This window comes from Desarmillaria tabescens, assembly GCF_030435595.1.
Source record: "Desarmillaria tabescens strain CCBAS 213 chromosome Unknown EV420scaffold_8, whole genome shotgun sequence".
Lineage (NCBI taxonomy): Eukaryota > Fungi > Basidiomycota > Agaricomycetes > Agaricales > Physalacriaceae > Desarmillaria > Desarmillaria tabescens.
Genome location: NW_026848307.1, coordinates 1,246,868 through 1,265,882, shown reverse-complemented (window position 1 = coordinate 1,265,882; position 19,015 = coordinate 1,246,868). Strand labels below are relative to the sequence as shown.

General features: G+C 49.7%; 7 protein-coding genes across 7 annotated transcripts; 1 reads left to right on the top strand and 6 right to left on the bottom strand.

Moving 5' to 3' along the window:
- Positions 1 to 5,013: 5,013 nt before the first annotated feature.
- EV420DRAFT_1523251 (Ribokinase-like protein) lies at positions 5,014 to 6,117 on the bottom strand. The gene is made up of 4 exons (XM_060472288.1): positions 6,051 to 6,117; positions 5,977 to 5,997; positions 5,719 to 5,924; positions 5,014 to 5,671 (listed from the first exon to the last, which is right to left on the bottom strand). Exons 1-4 carry the CDS (start codon positions 6,088 to 6,090, stop codon positions 5,246 to 5,248), a joined length of 693 nt encoding a protein of 230 aa, XP_060334669.1. The 5' UTR covers positions 6,091 to 6,117; the 3' UTR covers positions 5,014 to 5,245.
- Positions 6,118 to 6,844: 727 nt separating this feature from the next.
- EV420DRAFT_1639354 (uncharacterized protein) lies at positions 6,845 to 8,268 on the top strand (the record flags this gene model as incomplete). Its single annotated transcript, XM_060476961.1, has 6 exons — positions 6,845 to 6,963; positions 7,024 to 7,493; positions 7,547 to 7,611; positions 7,649 to 7,893; positions 7,941 to 8,057; positions 8,106 to 8,268. 6 exons carry the CDS (start codon positions 6,845 to 6,847, stop codon positions 8,266 to 8,268), a joined length of 1,179 nt encoding a protein of 392 aa, XP_060334668.1.
- Positions 8,269 to 8,294: 26 nt separating this feature from the next.
- EV420DRAFT_1523250 (uncharacterized protein) lies at positions 8,295 to 9,412 on the bottom strand. Its single transcript, XM_060472287.1, has 3 exons — positions 9,334 to 9,412; positions 8,937 to 9,282; positions 8,295 to 8,876 (listed from the first exon to the last, which is right to left on the bottom strand). Exons 2-3 carry the CDS (start codon positions 9,158 to 9,160, stop codon positions 8,450 to 8,452), a joined length of 651 nt encoding a protein of 216 aa, XP_060334667.1. The 5' UTR covers positions 9,161 to 9,282; positions 9,334 to 9,412; the 3' UTR covers positions 8,295 to 8,449.
- A 586-nt stretch (positions 9,413 to 9,998) lies between these two features.
- EV420DRAFT_1160294 (rRNA-processing arch domain-containing protein) lies at positions 9,999 to 13,806 on the bottom strand. The gene is made up of 10 exons (XM_060466139.1): positions 13,442 to 13,806; positions 13,139 to 13,393; positions 12,975 to 13,088; positions 12,479 to 12,923; positions 11,723 to 12,424; positions 11,433 to 11,674; positions 11,009 to 11,380; positions 10,586 to 10,951; positions 10,334 to 10,534; positions 9,999 to 10,279 (listed from the first exon to the last, which is right to left on the bottom strand). Exons 1-10 carry the CDS (start codon positions 13,748 to 13,750, stop codon positions 10,097 to 10,099), a joined length of 3,189 nt encoding a protein of 1,062 aa, XP_060334666.1. The 5' UTR covers positions 13,751 to 13,806; the 3' UTR covers positions 9,999 to 10,096.
- Position 13,807: 1 nt separating this feature from the next.
- Positions 13,808 to 15,918, bottom strand: EV420DRAFT_1160293 (IMP dehydrogenase/GMP reductase). The gene is made up of 4 exons (XM_060466138.1): positions 15,610 to 15,918; positions 15,371 to 15,557; positions 14,034 to 15,201; positions 13,808 to 13,981 (listed from the first exon to the last, which is right to left on the bottom strand). The coding sequence occupies exons 1-4, from the start codon at positions 15,889 to 15,891 to the stop codon at positions 13,957 to 13,959; spliced, it is 1,662 nt and encodes a 553-aa protein (XP_060334665.1). The 5' UTR covers positions 15,892 to 15,918; the 3' UTR covers positions 13,808 to 13,956.
- A 53-nt stretch (positions 15,919 to 15,971) lies between these two features.
- Positions 15,972 to 16,653, bottom strand: EV420DRAFT_1476916 (uncharacterized protein; the record flags this gene model as incomplete). Its single annotated transcript, XM_060469369.1, has 3 exons — positions 15,972 to 16,337; positions 16,389 to 16,438; positions 16,485 to 16,653. The coding sequence occupies 3 exons, from the start codon at positions 16,651 to 16,653 to the stop codon at positions 15,972 to 15,974; spliced, it is 585 nt and encodes a 194-aa protein (XP_060334664.1).
- A 199-nt stretch (positions 16,654 to 16,852) lies between these two features.
- EV420DRAFT_1160348 (uncharacterized protein) lies at positions 16,853 to 18,241 on the bottom strand. The gene has a single exon (XM_060466140.1). The coding sequence runs from the start codon at positions 18,046 to 18,048 to the stop codon at positions 17,053 to 17,055; it is 996 nt and encodes a 331-aa protein (XP_060334663.1). The 5' UTR covers positions 18,049 to 18,241; the 3' UTR covers positions 16,853 to 17,052.
- Between the last annotated feature and the right edge of the window lie 774 nt (positions 18,242 to 19,015).

Below are 19,015 nucleotides of genomic sequence, written 5' to 3'. Positions count from 1 at the left end.
GAGACCCTGAGCCACGTCGTAACGATAATTGGCGTCAATCCTCAGGACTCGTGCCTTCCATTGCACGTAGGTTGTGGGGCGCTCGTTGTCCCCATGCATAACCGTCTTGTGCACCGTTGGCCTAATCGCCGCTTCTACTGCCTCAAACATCTGCTTCTCGTCTTCAAATTCTTCGCACTTGTGGGCCAGGCATTCAAACTTGGCGAAGAACTCCACTGCGGATTTGAAGTCCGACTGTCGGACCTGCTTCCATTCCTGTTTCCATATGGCCAACTCAGCTACCTCGCAGAATTGAACCGTTAGGTCATGAGAAAATTCGTCCCAGTTGGGGAACCTCCAGTGCCCCTGTGGCGTCCGGTATCGGTAATACTGGTCATTCCACCACTGTTGGGCTTCTCCCCGTAGATAGCCTTGGGTGAACGTAATGCGGTAGGGGTTTTGCCCTTGGTCGTTCATCGTGAAATACATCGGGAATACCTGGAAGTATACCTTGCAATGATGAAGGAAGCGAATGATGTCGGATGACACCCCTGTAAAATATTCCAGGCTGGGTGACCAGCTTGGGTTTCACATCATTCCAGGGGTTATTGGCCACGCCCGGTGCCAGGATATAGGGTGGAATAGGGTCCGGAGGAGGAGGGACCGTCGGTGGTACTGGTGGCTTGGGTGGCCTCGAGAGCGAGCGTAAGTGTGGATTGTCATCGGGAGGCGGGTACCCTCCTGGGTACTGGTTCGGTGGTATGGGCGGCGGTTGTTTCGGCACCATCGATTCTTTTCCTTTGGACGTTCCGGCACCTGGATCATCCCATGTATCGCCTGGGTCCTCGGGGCCCACTCCTGCCCAAAACTGTTCCGTCTCGAGCGGGTTAGGCATCGGTTGGGGTCGACGGTAGGGCTCACACCCCGGCCACATGCTGTCGGGGTGTACTTGGTTCCACACGGTGGCGGCCCTGTGCCACGTCTCTACTTCCAGAATGTTCTTCATGAGGTAAACGTCCCCCATGTATTTTGCATGTCGATAATCTTCTCCCGCCTCCATGAGGAGCCACTGGGAGTCCCGCTCCATATCTTCCATCATTATCTCGTATAGTCCATGCCACGGTAGGATATTAAAGATTGTTGGGACCGGAGCCGCTGGGTCGATGAGGACCGTCTGGACCGCCCTCATCACCTCGACCTCGAGGGAGCTGTTTGGCAGCCGACTCAGCATCCTTGGCCTTCTTCCTCTCTCGGGCGAGTCTGTTGATCTCCTTGTTTCTCTTCCATCGCCTGATGTCGGAGTCGGGATCACTGATCTCCGACTCGTAGGCCTGCCAGGCTCTTCGGCGGGCTTCGAGATCGGTCCCAGCTCGCTCGACAAGTCTGGAGTATCGGAGGGCGGCAGCTCGCTGCCTGTTTTCGATTTCAGCATGGGTGGCGTTGGGCTCGACGGGGAGGTCATAGAAGCCGTTGGGTCCGATGAGGGCGGCGATTTCTGCACGTCAAGTGCGTGTGTCTGCCGCTCTTGCTCGGTCCATTTGGGCCTCGATTTCTGGGGCAAGCCGGGCATTTCGAGGGATGTCGAGGGACTCGATGAGTGTGTGGTAGAGAAGCGTCCATGGATGCTGGTTGCTAGGGACAGAGTCGGTGAATGCTCGACCCGTGACTGACAGTGTAAAAGTGGGGACTGGGGCGAGGTCCCCGGCTCCGGCAATTGCTCCAAGTTCCTCGGAATCGTAGTCCGGGAACTCCTCCCAGAGCTGCTGATCCGTCGGTTCAGGCCTGGTGAGGATGGGGGTAGGCGTTGGGACCTCTGGGCGGACGGGGAAAGTGAAGCTTCTCGGGGTCGCGACTCGGGCCACAGGAGCTTCTTCCCTTGGGTCAGTGTAGACCCAGCTGGTAGAGGGGTACCAGCCGACTGGGGGGCCCCTGTCTGTCGGCCAAGCAGGAAGAACGGATCCTGCTCCATCTGTATGGGTGGAAGTCACGGCGGAGGCCCCAAGGGCAAGCTCTCCGGGATCCTCGTCAAAGTCGTCTCCTCCTGTCCTTTCCTCATACCTCCTGCGCTCACTTCCCCAGTCCGTGTCTGTCCACCTGGTTGAGGAGTGCCCACTCCAGCTGTCTCCGGTATGGGTTGCATTCTCCTCTTCATTCGGGTAGAGGTCACCGAGGAGGTCTTCGAGTCTGATTCTTTCGAGGTCAGTGAGCTCGTCCCCTTCGTACTCGGTGTCAGGGCTTTCTTCGCCCTCGTCCAGAGGCCTGGTGTCTTGTCTTCGGCCTTGGTCGGTGCTTGACTCGCCTTGGACTGGAGACTGGTCGAAGAGGCCTGGTAGGGGCGAGTCTCCTCTGTCGAGGAGTATGCCCCGGGTATCGGTGATGTCGACTGAGTTGACAGATTCAGCGGTAGCGCTTCTGTAGGAGTCGGTGCTCGACCCTGAGTATCGTGAGCTGGACTGCGACAATCCGTAAAGGGATTCTCCAGGTCCCCCAGAGACGTTGGATTTGACATCTCGTATGGTCTGCTGAGAGGCTTCGGGGATGTGGATTACCGGAGGGGGATATGCGGGAGTGCTGGGTACGTAATGGAAGGGGAGTTGTGCACAGACTCTCCTCTGTTGTCGAAAACAGCGGTGTAGTCGGTACAAAATAATGGACAAGAAAAAGAGTATAAAAGTCGTGAAGATGGCGGGAATGGCATCGGACCAGGGCATCCGTGAGTGGGTCTATTCTTCGTATAGTCCGACGGTTACGATTAACCATGCGACTATCAGAACAGGATAGAGTTCACTAGTCATTATCAACATGAAGATGGTTGATATGACGACTGCTTGCATGATGACGGGAAACAGCGTCAGTTTAAATGATCGGTGGGTGTCTAGATTCGAAGGAAGCCAACGTAGACCACTACGAGCAGTACTGCAAGTAGCAGGGCAGTGATAACTATTTGGGTTAGGAGAATAGTCGCTAGGACTATGAGAACGACGGTGAGGATGGGGTCCGGCAGCACTGAGCAGTAGGACCCAGTCAGTCACCAGGAGTAGGAGGATTAGGAGATAAATGTTGGGCAGCGTTCAGGTGCTGGGCAACGTGGGTCGAGCTTCGGCTAAATGTTGACAACCAACTAATAATCGACTTAGATCGTACTAGGATCCCCACTCGCACTTCGGTGGTAGATACTCTAGCAAGTCAAAGGCAATGTCAAAGTGGACTGCAGGCACGTAGACACGAAGAACGGAGTTCAAGTTGGGTAGATTAAACCTTAGCCGAAGCTGGGGTTTAGGCCAGCTGAGGCTCTACTTAAATACAAGTGGATACGCTATTAATAGTACTGTGAGAAATGATCTGTAGGGATCGTATATGAGTAATCAAGCTGAGTAAAATGAAGAAAAATGAATAAACCGTAACACACATCATGGTGCAGTCAATGTCAGGATCTTCAGTAGGAAGCACTGTTCATCTGTTCTCCTCCTCGGCTTTCCTTATTACATCATATTGCTTCTATTAGTGTACATGGCATGTAGATAAATAGGTAGATGAACGACAATGACCCTCACCTGTTTGTGAGGGTTCCCTGCTATATCCGGGTGAGCAGCTGGAGAATTACTGCTTATCTCAACACATCCAACTTGCTTTCAAGAAGTGTTTGTACAACAAGAAGCCATCATTTATCTATGTCTCTCTGCTCTACAGGTACTCTTTTGTATGCAAATTCAAGCTTCTGCATGAACTTCCCTGGCTGAAGGGATAGGCAAAGTAAGTATTCAACCAAGTAGCAGAAAGGTGATGATACCCTCTCTTTCTAGGATCAAAACCAAATTTGACACAACCCAGTTTCACAGTACAGGCACCAGATATAACTGCACCAGTGTCATCAACATGAAGGTGTATGTTGACTTGATCTCTGAATCAGTACGTTGCTCTCGCATGCATGGCCTGATATGCTGCATGAGTTGTGATAGTTTGGATGACCCCATCTTCATCAATAGTGATAATGATCCCCATCCTGCTGTTTCTCCTCTCTAGGGTTCACCACAGGTAACCCATGGGTGCCATGAAGCCGACCCGTACTCATACCTGGCTGACCCATACCTGGGACCCACACAGGTTTCAGCACGGGTCGGAGTCATAGCACAGTCACACATTTTTTGATGGCATCCAAAATTGTTTATTCCAATCTAATCAATCATTTACAGGTGATCTATGATGAAAATACCTCTGAAAAAGCCCAGGATCATGGCATGGGTACAGCCACCATCCAGCAAAGGCAACCCATACCCATACCCGCCGAGTAAGGGTCCAGTACCCAGCAAAACCCACCATACCCTTGGTTTTCTCTACTCCTCTCATGGGTATAGGTCAGTGTATGAAATATTGTTTTGGGATAGCAATCCTGAGTTAGTGCTAGAATGCACTCGAAGCTTTGGCATGAGTAAGTGGCATGAACATTTAACTGCAAAAGTAGATACATATAGTAATTCTTAGTAAGTTCTAGAAGTAGTACAACATGTATTTAAGTACGACACCTCTCTCTCGAGAGGCTAATTAATTCTCTCTCACACATTCTTCTCTGTACTTCCAACATATTGGTTCTGACTGTCCTAACAATGGTTCTAGTAGTCTAGCATTGGTCAATAACAAGATAGGAATGCCTTTCAGCTCTGCGCATACATTTCAGATGATGTGTTTGATTCAACAATATACGTGGGTTGCTGCAACTCCTCTATTTTTGTGAACCCAGCTTCTTGATCTTCATTCAGTCCTAATATCATCTTTTCATGTTACAGCATATAGGATAAGACAATTTTACAGTGGTTGTTAAGAAGAGACGAAGACAAATAAAAGTAGTGAAGATGAATAGTCGTGATGAGTTCTAATGAAATATCTTAATTGCCAATTGGGAGATCAAATACTCATGTGGTGGCTGTGAATGTTTAGACACCAGGCAATCGAGACTTAGCAGGACAGACTTGCACCAATGCAACGTGATTTCTCTTTCTTGCACTATTGTTTTTGAGTCAAACTATCATCGCAATGTGTTCTAGTATCTCATTGTATTATTAAATGGTGAGTTGGTTTCTCCTATTAGCATTGTTCTCTTTCATTACTTTTTAGTCTTTAGTACCCTGTTCTTGCTATTCATGCAAAGGAGACCTCATCTTCCGCAAAAAGTGGAATAGTCATGAAGTTTGGTGATAAAAAGAGGAGAGTTACCAGCTGACAGCATCCTTGATTTCGACACTACCAGCACCCCGCCCTCTTGCATCATTCATTGGACCTTCTGCACGTCTGGTAACTGAAGGATGCTGGGAGAGGCAGATAGAGATGCGTAGCTTTCATTACTAGATACAGGAGAAGTGGGGGAAGGAAGGAGAATGTCGACTAGATCGGAGGCTTCTCCTTCGTTGACAATTAACCAGGTGAGTTTATCCCAAGGAAATTGTAGAAGCTGAGCCTTGGAAGGCATAGGTGACGGGTTGAAGATGGTTGAGAGGGGCTTTGAAAGAGAAGGGTTGTTGGCGGCAGCTATCTGGGCTAGAGTGTCTGAGAAAGGGATCTCGTTTTGAAGAAGAAGATGAGTGGTCCTTGGATTCATGGGTCGTGGAGGAATGCTTGAAAAATTGGCGCCTTTATAGAGAATGATGCTGTTCTCTCCTTTGCTCGTGAGCTGTATTACAGCCCTTCCAGTCGATTCCTGGGTATGCACCAGTCAGCCAGGACTAGAACAGTCGTATTTCTTACCTCTGTTACGAGTACGCCGCCCACGTCTACACCAGCCTTTTCCAATTGAGATTTTACCCAAATACCATCGCTACCAACGGCCCCTACAAGATCGACTTGTCCTCCAGCTTGGGCAACCGCAACAGCCTGGTTGGCGCCCTTGCCTCCAGCTCTCTTTTCCAAATTGTCGGATGATATGGTTTCGCCTGGGTGTACGATATCTTTCACTGCCGCGAGAGATTACTATTGATGTTTTGATCGTTCACGAGTAAACCACACCATGAAAGAATTCGTCAATGTCTATAATAACAAAGTTAGATGGCTGGTATTGTTCGATACAATCTGAAACTTACTGATAGATCCACGAATTAGACAGCGCGCTGCATCAAGCATTTTGGTGTTGAAAGACTAGCATTCGGGCGACCGGGCCGATGCCACATTGTCCCATGAAACTTGCTGAAACAATCTTTCATCTCTCCCACCATCTGCTTATTCATCGGGTTTAAAGGAATTATTTACACAAGTCTAATTGGTAAGAGATCACTCTAATCGGGTATCACCTCCTCCTCACGCTCTCCTACAGGCGTCGGCCGCCCTGCTGCGCGTAACTTCCCATATCTATCATATGCGGTCTCAGCCTCCCCACGGGAGCCTCCCCCCGGGAGTCTCAGCCGTCTCATCAGTGAGTACGTGCCACAGTCCTCGAGCATAGCGGAATCTGACGGGCTTTTAGCTTCCTCCCCGTGTCTCACTTTTCCCTTGGACTATATAGACCTGGCGGTCTCAGCGTGAACGCCTGTCGCTCTCGTTGAACCGCCAGGTGCGTTTTTCTCTTTCTTGTGTAGTTCACCTAACTTATGGGTGCTCTCGTTGAATTGACAGAGCACAGCGTTATTTCGCATCCACCCTGGACGTTATTACTTCGGACTCAAATAGCCACAGAGGACTTACAACGGACTTAGATACTGTACAGACTTTCAAACTCACGGACTATTTACTTTACTATCAGATGTAACGTCTCCCACCCGGCGCTCATACACGCGGTGCCCGGGATTTCCAATTTGACTTGTGCCCAGGGGGCAGTTTTTTCGGTAAACTTGGACGATCGGTCGGACACTCGTCGACCAATTAGAAAGTTAAAATGACCATGGCCTCTCCCCAGCACATCTCGGAGGAAACCGTGAAATCTATGGCCCTCAATAAGAAAACAACTCCTGTCGAGCACAATTTTATTTCGCTTGCTGAAAAGATGCTGTTTAGCAACAAGTACACCTAAGTCTACCGGGACATCTGGTGCGACCAGCAATCGCCGTTCATCAAGGAAAGAGTTCTGCGGGATGACCCACAACCTCGCGCCGACGTAACTGTACCACCAACGACCTGGGTTTTTCGTCCAACGCCTGCTATAAAGGCGGATGTCTTGGAACTGTTGCAGACCCGCCCTTTTATCCGCGAAGAGTATGAGGACGCTCTCCAAGACATAATCACGGCCGCAACGACGGGAAACACCAAGATGACTGTCCCGTTCGATAGGGATGACGACGAGGAGTTTTCGGACGATGAGGAAGAATCCTTGGAAGATGAGGAACAGGTACCCCCTTCCAGCTCAGAGCCAACTACCGGAAAGCGGCGTTTCCGTGAAGAGGACTCCACGGATGATAGAGAGAAGAAAAAGCAGCGACTGGATGACGGCGGGCGTAGCAAACCATCTCCGCAGTACACCAATCCGTTCCGAGGCCAGCAAATCGACACGAAACTAATAAGGGGCTACGTTGTTCTTGGCCATCGTGGTATAGGTGAATTACCTGAATTCAGCTCTCACATGCCTAGTGACTCCCTACGAACACAGGGAAAACCATCTTCCTCTATTATATTCTTCTTTTACGTCTACAGGCGAACCAACCTACTATCCTAGTCAGTCATTGCCAAAAAAGCCACCGTATTCCTCCAGCAGGGCGTTTTCTCCGTGTCTATGGCCGATTTTATGGACGTAGCAAAGCTCATCCCCGACAATGCATGGTGTCTCGTAGATTCTAACGAGACGTTACAGGGCGTGCCGCTTCCTATCACTAAGTCATCGTTTTTCATCATACAGGCAGCGCGTGCACGCAAAGATCACCTTCAGTGGCAAAACCAAGTCCTTGGCATCCACCAATATGTTATGAAGCCGTTCACGTTGTCAGAGCTCATTGTCGGGTATGATCATTTCGTTCTCTCTTCACCCAGTACTGAGGCTATGTTAGACGAAATCGAACCCTGAACGTTGGCGAAAGCATCTCCGAAGTTTCGTTGGAGAAATATCGCCAATCGTATACGCCATCTGCGCGTACTGCCTATGAGTCTGCGAATGATCTTGACAAGTACGCGATGGAGTTCCGACAACAATTCCGTCGAATGAATCTAAACAGATTTATGACGAGTTTTCCCAACTTGGATGCCGTGGACGAAGAAATTCTGTATCACTTCTTTTATGTTACACCCGAAGCTGGAGGTGATCGAAGTTACGCTGCTATGCAGATTGTTAGTAGAAAAGTCAGCGAGCTCATGATCACACAGTCGTTGGGCCTGTAGTATTCATTTATATGTGAAGACACCCTGTGTCATATTCTTTTGATTTTATGCGACCACGTATATATTCCCCATACATCTTTTCGACGGTAACATCGCGCTCTCGCATACGAATTGAAGAAAAAAGTGTTCCGCTGTCTAGAACACCCTGAACTCCAGTTCAAGTCCACGTCAAGATCTTCTACTAGCCTATCATATCCAGCAGCCCTCGCAACTTGAAGTCGAGCTGGCAGCATCCCGAGGCTACAGTTCCAACAGTCGCATAGTATGTAAATGAGGGCTGCAACTGCTCGGTTATGAGCTGACTGAGATGATAACTAGGGACCTCAATTCTAGGGATGCTTCGCTCTCCTCCAGCTTCGACTGTGACGGTCAGAATATGGTATAAGATTTGTTCCCCAACGGAGTCGACGTTAAGAGGGAATGCCCCGACCAACGTTTTCAAATAGTCGATGGTCAGTTGATCGAGGAGACTTCGCACAAATGTTGTGTATTTCTCGAGGTTGCTTGCATGCTGATAGGCAAAGCGAGCCGAGGGCGTATACTGATGATAGTATTCTTGCAGTGCCTTTTCTGAAATGGCGTTGCTGACGTCGAGACTTCGACTTCGCCTATATATCATCCTCGCTCAGAAATGTAAATAGGGGTAATAGACTCATTCTCATACTTACCCGATTATGAGCTCTGATAGGGAGAACGGCTTCATGACATACTGCCGGATGCCTATAACCTTGTTCTGCCACTCAAGGTGTTTTCTCTTCGGTAACGCTGCCTGTAAGATAAAAAATGGCGTGTTATAGATCGCCTCCGGAACGGTTTCCAGACTCTCGTTGGTGTCCACGAGGCACCATGCAGTGGTGGGAATAACATGCACAACGTCCTTGAAATCTGCCATTGATATGGAAAAAGTACTCTGTTCGAGGAATGCGGTGACCCTCTCGGGATGAGTGACCAAAATTGTCGGCTTGGCCGCTTGCAATCGCAAGAAGAGAACGTAGTACAGGAAAATTGACTTGCCTAAATTCGAGAGTTAGTCAATAATTCCGCTGGGGGGTGATACTGTTTTACCGATTCCAGGATGGCCAGTGATGATGAAACCTTTGACTTTCGGCTCTGACTCTTTGTACTCCAAAAATGGGTTGGGATACTTTGCTGGGACTTTGTCGCTGGGGCGTTCAATAGTTATGACTTGTTCGCCAACGTCGGAGGACGTTCCGGCGTCTTGTAGGTGCGGCTTCTTCCTTTCTCTGTCATCCACATCTAGCTCTTCCTCACGAAAGCGTTTTGCACGGGGGTCTAGCGACGTCCTGTTGGCGTGCTCCTCTTCGGCAAGATCTCCTTCTTCTGGCTCTTCCTCATCCTTTACAGTTATATCTTCATTGCCCGTCCTTACAGCCTGGATTATGTCGGAGAGAGCCCGTGTGTACTCCTTGCGGACGAAAGGGCGAGTTCGTAACCGCTGAAAAATACGAGTACGAATACTCGGAGTGGTAATGAAAGCCCATGTCGTCTCTGGGACTTTCACGTTGATACGATTGTTTTCGTCTCGCAGAACCTCTTCCTCGACGAACATTGAGGATCGCTTGGTCCCCCAAATCTCCCGGAAGAAGCGCTGGTAGGCAGGACTCGGATTCATAAGTGTAGCAATCCAGTCAATATTCTCTCCAAATAGTCCAGAGTTGGCCTCGAGGACGGCCGATTTCACATTAAGGACGTGCCCTGAACATGACAAGATACATAGGGACCCTAATGTTTCTGAAGGGGATCGGATGTCTCGGCCTGATCACTCAGCGCTATAGATCAAAGATTACGATGGTTCGATACATACAGTCTACAGGTAGAGCGACGAGCAGAAAATCACAGAATTGGGCCTTTCCAGCATTTCTGACGACTTTTCAAACTTTTTCTGGAGCTCCGCATTTCCTATGACCTTGGCAGCTTGAGCCATCTGTCGCAAGAGCTCACCTAGTCTCCGGAAGACGCGAATAAGACTTCCTTCGAACGTATCAGTTAGCTGTTTTATCGCTCGGGTCAGTCGGGAAACGGAACAGCGGGCGAAAGAACTAACTTTGCATATCTCAGAGAAAGACGCTCCCCGACACCACTGTATAACCACGTCCATGAGCTCCACCTTGAAGGAGGAGACGTATGCGTCTTCGTCCACCGGAAGCTTTGATTCTTTTGACACCTTCGCTATCCGCCGCGCAATCTCCTGCATGATGCGAAGCGGAGCAGCTAGTTCCTCCTTCAATTTTGTCTGTTGCTCGCTCTAAAAACGTAAATCAACAGCTAGTTGCGACACGAAATTCGACCCGCACACCTTTTCATCAAAAACGAAGCAACTCAGCAATGCCGCACACTGCTCAGGCTCCAGCGTATTAAAGACGCCGTTAAATATGAGCTCCGTAAGCAGTAGTTCATCCCCTGTAGAAATCTCACACGCAACCCGGCCCTTGACGTCGACGATATCTTCGGCCGTCGTAAAACCCAGTCGCCGAAGGACACGTTTCCGACATTTGAGTTCTTCCAGTTGCAACACATCATGCGTACTCTGTATCTGCTTCTTCAGCCCTCTTATCCGATCCTGCACATCCCGCTTTTTGGAATACAGTGTGAACAGCTCTGGTAGTCGCTTATCATTATGGAGAGGGCTTTTGAACATCTGGTTTTCCATGGCTTCTATTTTCTTTAGGCAACTCGCGATCAGCGATGGACGTACGAATCACGAACAGCACGTACTCACTTTCACGAGACCGAGGAACTTGTCGTCCTTTATCCCCATATTCTGCACAGGATCAAGAAGTGGTACACCGTCTGGGAAACGCCGGTGTACTTCACCTACACTCTTCCAAAGGGTATCCCTAGACTCGGAAGATCTCAAATCTTTGGGAAGGTATAGCCGCAAGTGACTAATCCCTTCAATCGTTGATAAAAGCACGGGAACGACTAGCGGTTGACCCTTCTGATGGGGTGGACATGGCAGTACGCCTCCCGGTGTAGCTGCAATATTCGACCGGTCCTTGGAAATACTGCTACCAGCCGCGCAATTGAGTAAAACGTCGAGAACATACTGCTCTTGAGGAGGGACCTCGTCTGCTTTAGGCATCGGCCGATTCTTCACATGCGGTCAGATCACGGGAGCTGCGGACGGTAAAAGAGCAGCTCACTTTCGGTGGCAAGCGCTTCTCAAAATTGATGAAAACTCCCCATCCAAAGTCCAGGTTCTTGTACTTGACTTTGACAAGTCGACCGGCCTTCAGGAATGGTAACACGTACGTGGGATGAGTGATCACCTCTCTGAAATCCCCTCTCATCTGATCAAGCTGTTGTCGGAACTCGTAGTATTGCGCCACGAGCTCCTCATCTTCAATGACGAAGGCTTTATGCGCCTCTTCCTCCTTCCGCAGCTCTGAGGATCGTATTAAGCATCAATCTCAGACAGAAAAATCGAACGTACCATTCTCCAACTGTGGAATACCAGCGCTACTCTGGAACTGGAAGAAACACCGTTCGAGCATATACTCCGGACTGATGCCCTCCACTTTCATCAAGTTCATGACCATGTTATATCCCACATGGAACGCCGAATCAAGGCGATCCGCTTCGCCCTTAATCATTTCCTTTGCTGTTGCCGGTTCCAGCTTCTCGTCGCACATTAAAATCACCACTCCGCGGTCGTCCAAGCCTCGCCGCCCAGCACGTCCGGACATTTGGATGTATTCTCCCGACGATATACTCCTCTGTTCGCGTCCGTCAAACTTGCGTGTTCCAGTGAACACAACAGTTTTAGCAGGCATATTTAATCCGATGGAGAATGTCTCTGTCGCAAAGAGGACCTTGATCAGACCCTCTTGGAATAAGATCTCGATGACCTCTTTCAAGATAGGTAAAAGTCCGCTGTGATGGATACCAATTCCTCGTCGTAGGAGAGGTAGGAAGGTAACTATCTGCGGGAGCTGTTTATCGTCTTCAGAGAGATTGTCTATAGCGTTCGTGAATATATTGTTCACTAAGTCTTGTTCTTCCTGAGAATTGAATTCGTATTTGGTTAATGATAGTGCATGGGCTTCGCAATCACGCTTGCTGAAGGAGAAGACGATGACGGGGTGATAATTGCCTTGCATGATCTTCTTCACTATCCTGGCAATATCCGAGGGACCTGAGCAAACGAGGTTAATCTTCCTTACACTGAAGCAAATGACCAATGACGTACCTTTCTTTTCTCCTCCCTTCTTGGTCTTTCCCTTCTTTCCCTTACCGCCACGGGGGTCCGCCGGATCTTCTCCCGCGTTGGCCTGCAGTTGGCCCATCGCCTTACTAAAATTATCCTCCTTAAATTCTCCCTTTTCATTGAGAACCAGGTAGATTCCTTCCCCACCAGCGGGAAATAGGTAGTGCTGTAATGGTGTCGGCCGGAAATCCGTATACACGACGTGACATGGCTGATCATGCGACTTGCATATCCATTCAGCAAATTGCATTGCATTTGGTATCGTTGCAGAAAGAAAAACGTAGCGAACGGTATGCGGAAGCAAGATAATCGTCTCTTCCCACACGACGCCACGCTCCTTGTCGCGCATGTAGTGGATCTCGTCGAATACGACCCAAGCTACTTCGCGCATGATCTCGGAGCCACGGTAGAGCATTGACCTGAGAATCTGCCAGTGGGCATTTAGGGAAGAGGGAACATCGGAATAGGAAAATCATACCTCTGTGGTCATCACCAGACATGTTGCAGTGGGATTGATGGTAACATCTCCCGTCATGAGTCCCACGTCGCCAAATTCAGCCAGCATTTCACGGTATTTTTGATTGCTCAAGGCCTGGTAAGTTGGTAAATACTAGCATGGATATGTCGTGAGATGAGGCCGACCTTGATGGGGCTGGTATAGATAACTCGCTGCTTTCTATTCAGACACTGAGCGATAGCGTACTCGGCAACGACTGTCTTTCCAGCACTAGTATGTGCCGACACTAAGACACTCTCGTTCCTCTGTATAGCGTACACGGACACCTTTTGGAAAGGATCCAGCTCAAATTTGTACTCCCGGTCCGGTTTTGCGGGTGGTACATGCTTCGTTATTGGCGTATAATTGTATCCCGGTGGTACTGCCACTTGATGACGCACCTAAACAAAGCTCAGAGGAGTGGAGAGGTAAAGGGGAGCGGAACACACCTGATGCCGAAGCTCAAGTCGACCTGCCTCGACGCTTCCTTGCAGTCCAGCACTCGCAGCTACTTCGCGCTTAGCTTCTGTCTCAAAATCGTCCAGAACAACAGGATTCGGTGCATCAAGACGCGGTTTTTTCCCTGCTGGTTCTTCTTCCACTCCGTTCATATCTGGACCGCCATTTTCAATGATTTCGGCCTTTCGTTTTTTCACTGAGGATTCTGGCGTATCGACCGGCATGGCACTGCTTTCAATCGCAGACTCATCAATAGGCTCGTCGGGAACATTGTCAAGGAATGAGAAAAGATCAGCCATGGGAGTAGAAATCAAAGAGCAGTTAAAATCCAGTTAGGATGTCGCGTCCAGAAAAAAACACATGTAAACAGCGTCGTGCAGCGTGCCAACAGTCAAACTTCAATTTCAAAAGTAGTTTGTCATATATGCTCAGTCTCGTTCCATCGGTTTAGGTGTATATATCGATATTCTAAGGTAACGTACAGCTATGCTACATGAGTCATGATCTAGGCGAAAAGCCTTTTCGTGTAGCTAAGGAGGCATCATCAGCAAGGAGGACATTGAGAAAAAAACCAAAACTTACGAATTTAGTCCATGTACTCCGCCCTCAACCTGCGCGCTGGCGGTTCTCAGCTCGAATCGTACCTTGCCCTCCTTGACGGCGCTCCTCAGCTCCTGAACGTTCCGGACACCAATGTCCTGGAACGAATGCTGCACGCCGATGTACAGATACGGCAGGAACGCTTTGATGCTTCCCTTGTCCTGGACATCTCCACTGACGCCCTGCGCGACCTTTACGGCGCTGCTCTCGGAGAAATACCGCGAAGTGGCGGCATTCTCAAGGGTCGTCGATTTCTTCGGAGACGGATATTTGTTCGAACCACCGGTAGATGGTGCACCGTTAACTTTTATCTGTCCCGCGCTTGGCTTGCCCTGTTCCATAGCCTCCAAGCTACCCATGCCTCTGTATGCTTTGACTCGCTTCCCCTCATGGTAGAAATACTCTCCCGGAGCCTCCTCTGTCCCAGCCAGGAGGCCGCCCATCATCACAGCTCCAGCGCCCAATGCCAGAGCTTTGACTATATGACCGACGTTCCCGACCCCACCGTCAGCAATGACCGGCACGCCAAATTTGTTCGCAAATTCGGCTACGGCATATACCGCGGTTGCCTGAGGTCTCCCTACGGCCATGACCTCCTGCGTGATACAAATGGACCCTGAACCCATGCCGACACGGAGCGCATCGGCTCCTGCAGCAATTAAGGATGCGGCTTGTTCACGGGTGACGACATTGCCTGCGATGACTTCGAGCTTGGGGTACGTGGATTTAATCCACTTGATCATGTCAATTTGGAACACAGAGTTGCCCTGAGAGGAATCAAGGACGACGATATCCAGACCTGCTTCGACCAGGAGAGCAAGACGCTCCCGATCTGACGGACGCGTGCCTACGGCGGCGGCGGCGTATAACTGCTTCGTCACGGGGTCTTTGGAGGCGAGGGGATAGGACTGATTCTTCAAGAGATCCGAACGTGCTAGGAGTGAGACTAGACGGCCCTGCGAATCGACGATGGGTAGCTTTCCCTTTTTTGAGTCACGTAAAATGTCGTTGGCTTCCATGAGAGTGATGCCTTGGGCAGCGGTGACAAGGTCCGTGGTCATGACATCGGAGAGAGGTGTGGAGGTATCGCGAAATTGGACATCACGAGAGGTGACTATGCCCACTAACTTGCCACCGAGCGCACCGGAGTCTATAGTGGAATAGTTAGCATTTGTCGCCAAGAGAAGAAGAAAAGGAGATTCAGAAGAGAATAACAGGTATCCGCACACCACGCATTAAACATGCGTTAAAACTCGGAAGAACGAAGGTTATAAAAAATAAAGTCTCATCATGCGAAAGTAATGGCAAAAGGGACTGACCGGTAATAGGGATACCGCAGAATCCGAGTCTGGCTTTGATATCTAGGACATCCTCGACAAGGTTGGATGGAGACAGCACGACAGGTTCAGTGATGAATCCGTTCTCGTGTCGTTTCACGGCGCGAACCATCGACGCCTGGGACTGTGGCGACTGGTTGTGATGAATGACACCAATACCGCCTAGGAGCTGGTATAGATGTCAGACATTGGCGAGCGTACCCAGATGTAGTGACGCTTACCGCCATGGAGATAGCCATCTCTCCCTCGGTGACCGTGTCCATAGGGCTACTGATGAACGGAGTCTTGAGGGTGACATTACGAGTGACGCGGCTCTCAGCAAAAACGGCAGATGCAGGAAAGTCGATTTTTCCTGGGAGAAGAAGGAAATCATTGTAGGTGAGACCTCCATGGACCTGAGAGTCCATAAGGTCCGTCACGGAGAGGCCATCTGAACGAGAGTAGGACTGAAGGTGCTCAATGGCAGAGGCGGCGTCGAGGAATGAGGATTGCTGAGCGGGCATGTGGGCGGAAGTGCCAGCCTAGCCCAAAAAAAATTCGGTGCTTATATAGCTGATTTATTTGGTTCGAACAAATAACGACTTCAAATCACGACCCAATTCTTGTCGAGCACCATCATGTCGTCCGGCAGCAAGTCGGCATGCTGCAGACCAGTTTCTGTGCTATTCCTCATCAACCACGCTCCGTTCTCGTCCTTCTCTGCTTGCCATGCCCAGAATTCGCCGTCCAGATTACGTCCCAGAGCTACCTGCCATCGTCCGACCCTCGCCCGCCATGTCGTCCCTTCGTAGTTCTTGGCAAACAGAAATTGGTCGCTCGTTTCTTCTCGCCAGATTTCTTCATATGCCGCCATCTTTCCCGTAGCAGGGTTCACCATCGTCCCAGTTTCTAATGTTCTATCGTCGGGCAACGCGCTGTTGGTTCCTCGGTCATCGACGCTGAGTGCATCCTACAAGTAAACTCTAGCAGAGAACGAGCCGGGATCATTCACGAAACTCACCAATGTACGAGAATCAATCAGATGAATGAACTGAGTCGCATCTGGACCCACTGCGCAGGTCAGTTTCATTTGATCTGATGCTGCTAGGTTACTCACAGGTAGATCGATATCCAGCGAAAGCCCAGTCGAGATCCTTCGTACCCTTTACGAATCTTACGTCTACGAAGACGTTGCTTTTCGAAGATGACAAGACGATGGTATCGGTGGGTTCGCTGGCCTCATCGGGTAGCCATCGAATGGAATCTCTGTATGAGATGGATGCCATGTGTCAGAGAAAAGATTATTGTTACGGAGGCTAAGGTGTCTGATACGATCACGTGCCATCTCAGGACCTTTACTTGAACTTCAGTACTCAGCAGCGTGTCCCAAGTCACTTTCCGGAACTTTCCATTCATGCAGTCTCCTCATTTCGTCTGACTTTCTACCGGCCCATCGTGATTACCCGCCATTCGCCTAGTCTCGACCGCGCACGCTTTGCCGACGTTGCGTACGACTCTCCGCACCTTCGTCTGGTCATCGTACCTGAGACTGTTTCGCTTAACTCTCCGCGCATGCTTTGAACTTTGCTTATCGGTCGGCCTTCTGACTCGGCCACTACTTGAGTCCGTGTACCTGTCATCTTATTCTTGCAATTTTGAAGGATGTTATGAATACATGATTCTTTCTATTTGAGGAGTGCCGCCACTTCATCAGGTTTTATCAGCCTCATTTGAACGGCCCAGTCGCCCTTCTTGCTTGCACGCACGAGTTCCTCTACCATCTCCAACCTCCGCTTATACCCCTTCTCCTCCCCATACTTCCGCACAATACGGTCGAACATCTGCAAACATTGTGTCGAAGAGTTGCATAAGCTCAGTAGAGCAGCAGAACAAAGCAGCAAACATGCGATGTGCAAGCTCCCCACCGTCGATGCATTTCCTGCAAGAGCGGCAGCAGCGTAGACCAGCAGCGTAGCGAAACCTTCTATTGAAGTCTGTCCCCGTAACCACTGGCCTGCTGTCACAGCCTTGAGATCGTCCACTGACCCCCTCAAACGCACCCAGCGGTCCTGGCTCAGAAGTATGAGGAAGTCCCCGGGTACACCCGGCTCCTTCTTTCCTTTCCATCCAGGTTTATGACTTCTCCGCTTTATGACGACCACATTGATGAATCTCGCTAATACAAGCATTCCCAAAACTCCAAATGCCCACCAATCCCCGATAGCACCCAGGAGCGCAAAGACAATGATAGTCAATAGTGGGCAAAGGAGGTATAGCAGAGTCGCGGGAACACCGGTGACGAAGAAGGGGGTATTTTCTGGGGATAGATTCATGGCAAAGAAAGGATCCGCAAATGGATCGTAGTAGGAGCGTTTTGGAGATACCCATGCGGTGACGAGTTTGCCAGTACGACCAATGTGTCGTAGGTAGCTTACGGTCGCGGGATTCTCAACTCGGAAGGTGTATTCGGTTGTCAACGAACCAGCCTCGGGCAATTCGCCGTCATTGATTTTGACGGCGGATTGCTGCTGGTGCATGCCTGGTGCAAGGACAAGAATGTCAAGGTAGGAGGCTGTCCCCGTCAAAGCTGTCCTCACTGCGACAGTGGAAAGGTCGGCGAGAGCGATAAGCCCCGCAGATTCGAGGGTGATATGGCCGGTGATAGAGGAAGTACTCAACATAACAAGAACTTGACGAATGTTGGGGCAGTGAGAGGGATTAGGACTAAGCCAGACAGCTCACGATGGTGTTATATCGTGACTGTTGATATGGCTGTCAGGAACATGTTTCGGCGGCTCCAGAAATACACAAACTAGTGTGTATGTGGCCAATGCTGCATTCATATGAGCTGATATCGCAGCTAGTTTCTCCAAGGTTCATTCATTAGCAGCCCTTCCGTTGGCTCAGGAATGCACGTTCCGTTATTGCTGCATAGAAAAATCACAAGACACTGGCGACTCCGTGTTTGCGACGTGTCCAACATGTTCATTGTCACCAGAGTCGTTCTCAGAGTGGGCTTTTTAGCGTCGCCGGTGATGGTGAAAGTAGAATAAAGCATCTGTTGAAGGCTATATTGTAATCTTCCACGAGTGGTTCGTGTTGACAAGCGCGTTGGCATCAATGAAGTGGATCGGAAGCAAGGATTGAAATGGGTCAGACGCGAGGTTAACGTCCCAAAGGTGCATTGGATTCCACCAAAGTAGTATGGCATCGAATCCAGCTTCAGACTGCTGTGAATACAACCGGGCGTCCATGTACCGTGAGTTAACAAACCACTCAGGCAATGCACTACTGCATGTTTCGGGATCTGTCAAATTAGCGCCCATCAATTGCCTTATACTATCTTCTGAGGGCCGGGAGTCGTATGGCAAACATGCATTCGAGAAGCTGGTAGGTATGTACGTGCGTTGCTGGCACATTTTCATGACAACATGACGAACCTAACATCCTTCACAGTGATTGGGAGTTTGAAGTCCGATTTTACGCTAATGACTCTTATTTGGGTGGAGTTCGAAGCCACTGCGATGGGTGCCAGCACTTCGTCACCACAAAAAATACTACATGCCCAAGTCAACATCAATAAGTCAACGAGGCGACGGCATACCTTAGCGATCTCAAGATTCAACGTTTCAACTTGAAACTTGAGTA

Bases quoted from the DNA above. Each gene is read 5' to 3' on its own strand.
- EV420DRAFT_1523251 (XM_060472288.1), bottom strand. From the start codon at position 6,090: ATGCTTGATGCAGCGCGCTGTCTAATTCGTGGATCTATCA. The intron at 5,998-6,050 runs GTAAGTTTCAGA...TTGTTATTATAG, and splicing joins TCTAATTCGTGGATCTATCA to ACATTGACGAATTCTTTCAT. The intron at 5,672-5,718 runs GTAAGAAATACG...GTGCATACCCAG, and splicing joins GCGGCGTACTCGTAACAGAG to GAATCGACTGGAAGGGCTGT.
- EV420DRAFT_1523250 (XM_060472287.1), bottom strand. From the start codon at position 9,160: ATGGCAGATTTCAAGGACGTTGTGCATGTTATTCCCACCACTGCATGG. The intron at 8,877-8,936 runs GTAAGTATGAGA...GATGATATATAG, and splicing joins CTATCAGAGCTCATAATCGG to GCGAAGTCGAAGTCTCGACG.
- EV420DRAFT_1160294 (XM_060466139.1), bottom strand. From the start codon at position 13,750: ATGGCTGATCTTTTCTCATTCCTTGACAATGTTCCCGACGAGCCTATT. The intron at 12,924-12,974 runs GTATGATTTTCC...GCCCACTGGCAG, and splicing joins GTCTGGTGATGACCACAGAG to ATTCTCAGGTCAATGCTCTA. The intron at 11,675-11,722 runs GTACGTTCGATT...TACGATCCTCAG, and splicing joins TATTCCACAGTTGGAGAATG to AGCTGCGGAAGGAGGAAGAG.
- EV420DRAFT_1160293 (XM_060466138.1), bottom strand. From the start codon at position 15,891: ATGCCCGCTCAGCAATCCTCATTCCTCGACGCCGCCTCTGCCATTGAG. The intron at 15,202-15,370 runs GTCAGTCCCTTT...ATTCCACTATAG, and splicing joins CTGCGGTATCCCTATTACCG to ACTCCGGTGCGCTCGGTGGC. The intron at 13,982-14,033 runs GTAAGTTTTGGT...ATGCCTCCTTAG, and splicing joins GGAGTACATGGACTAAATTC to CTACACGAAAAGGCTTTTCG.
- EV420DRAFT_1160348 (XM_060466140.1), bottom strand. From the start codon at position 18,048: ATGTTGAGTACTTCCTCTATCACCGGCCATATCACCCTCGAATCTGCG.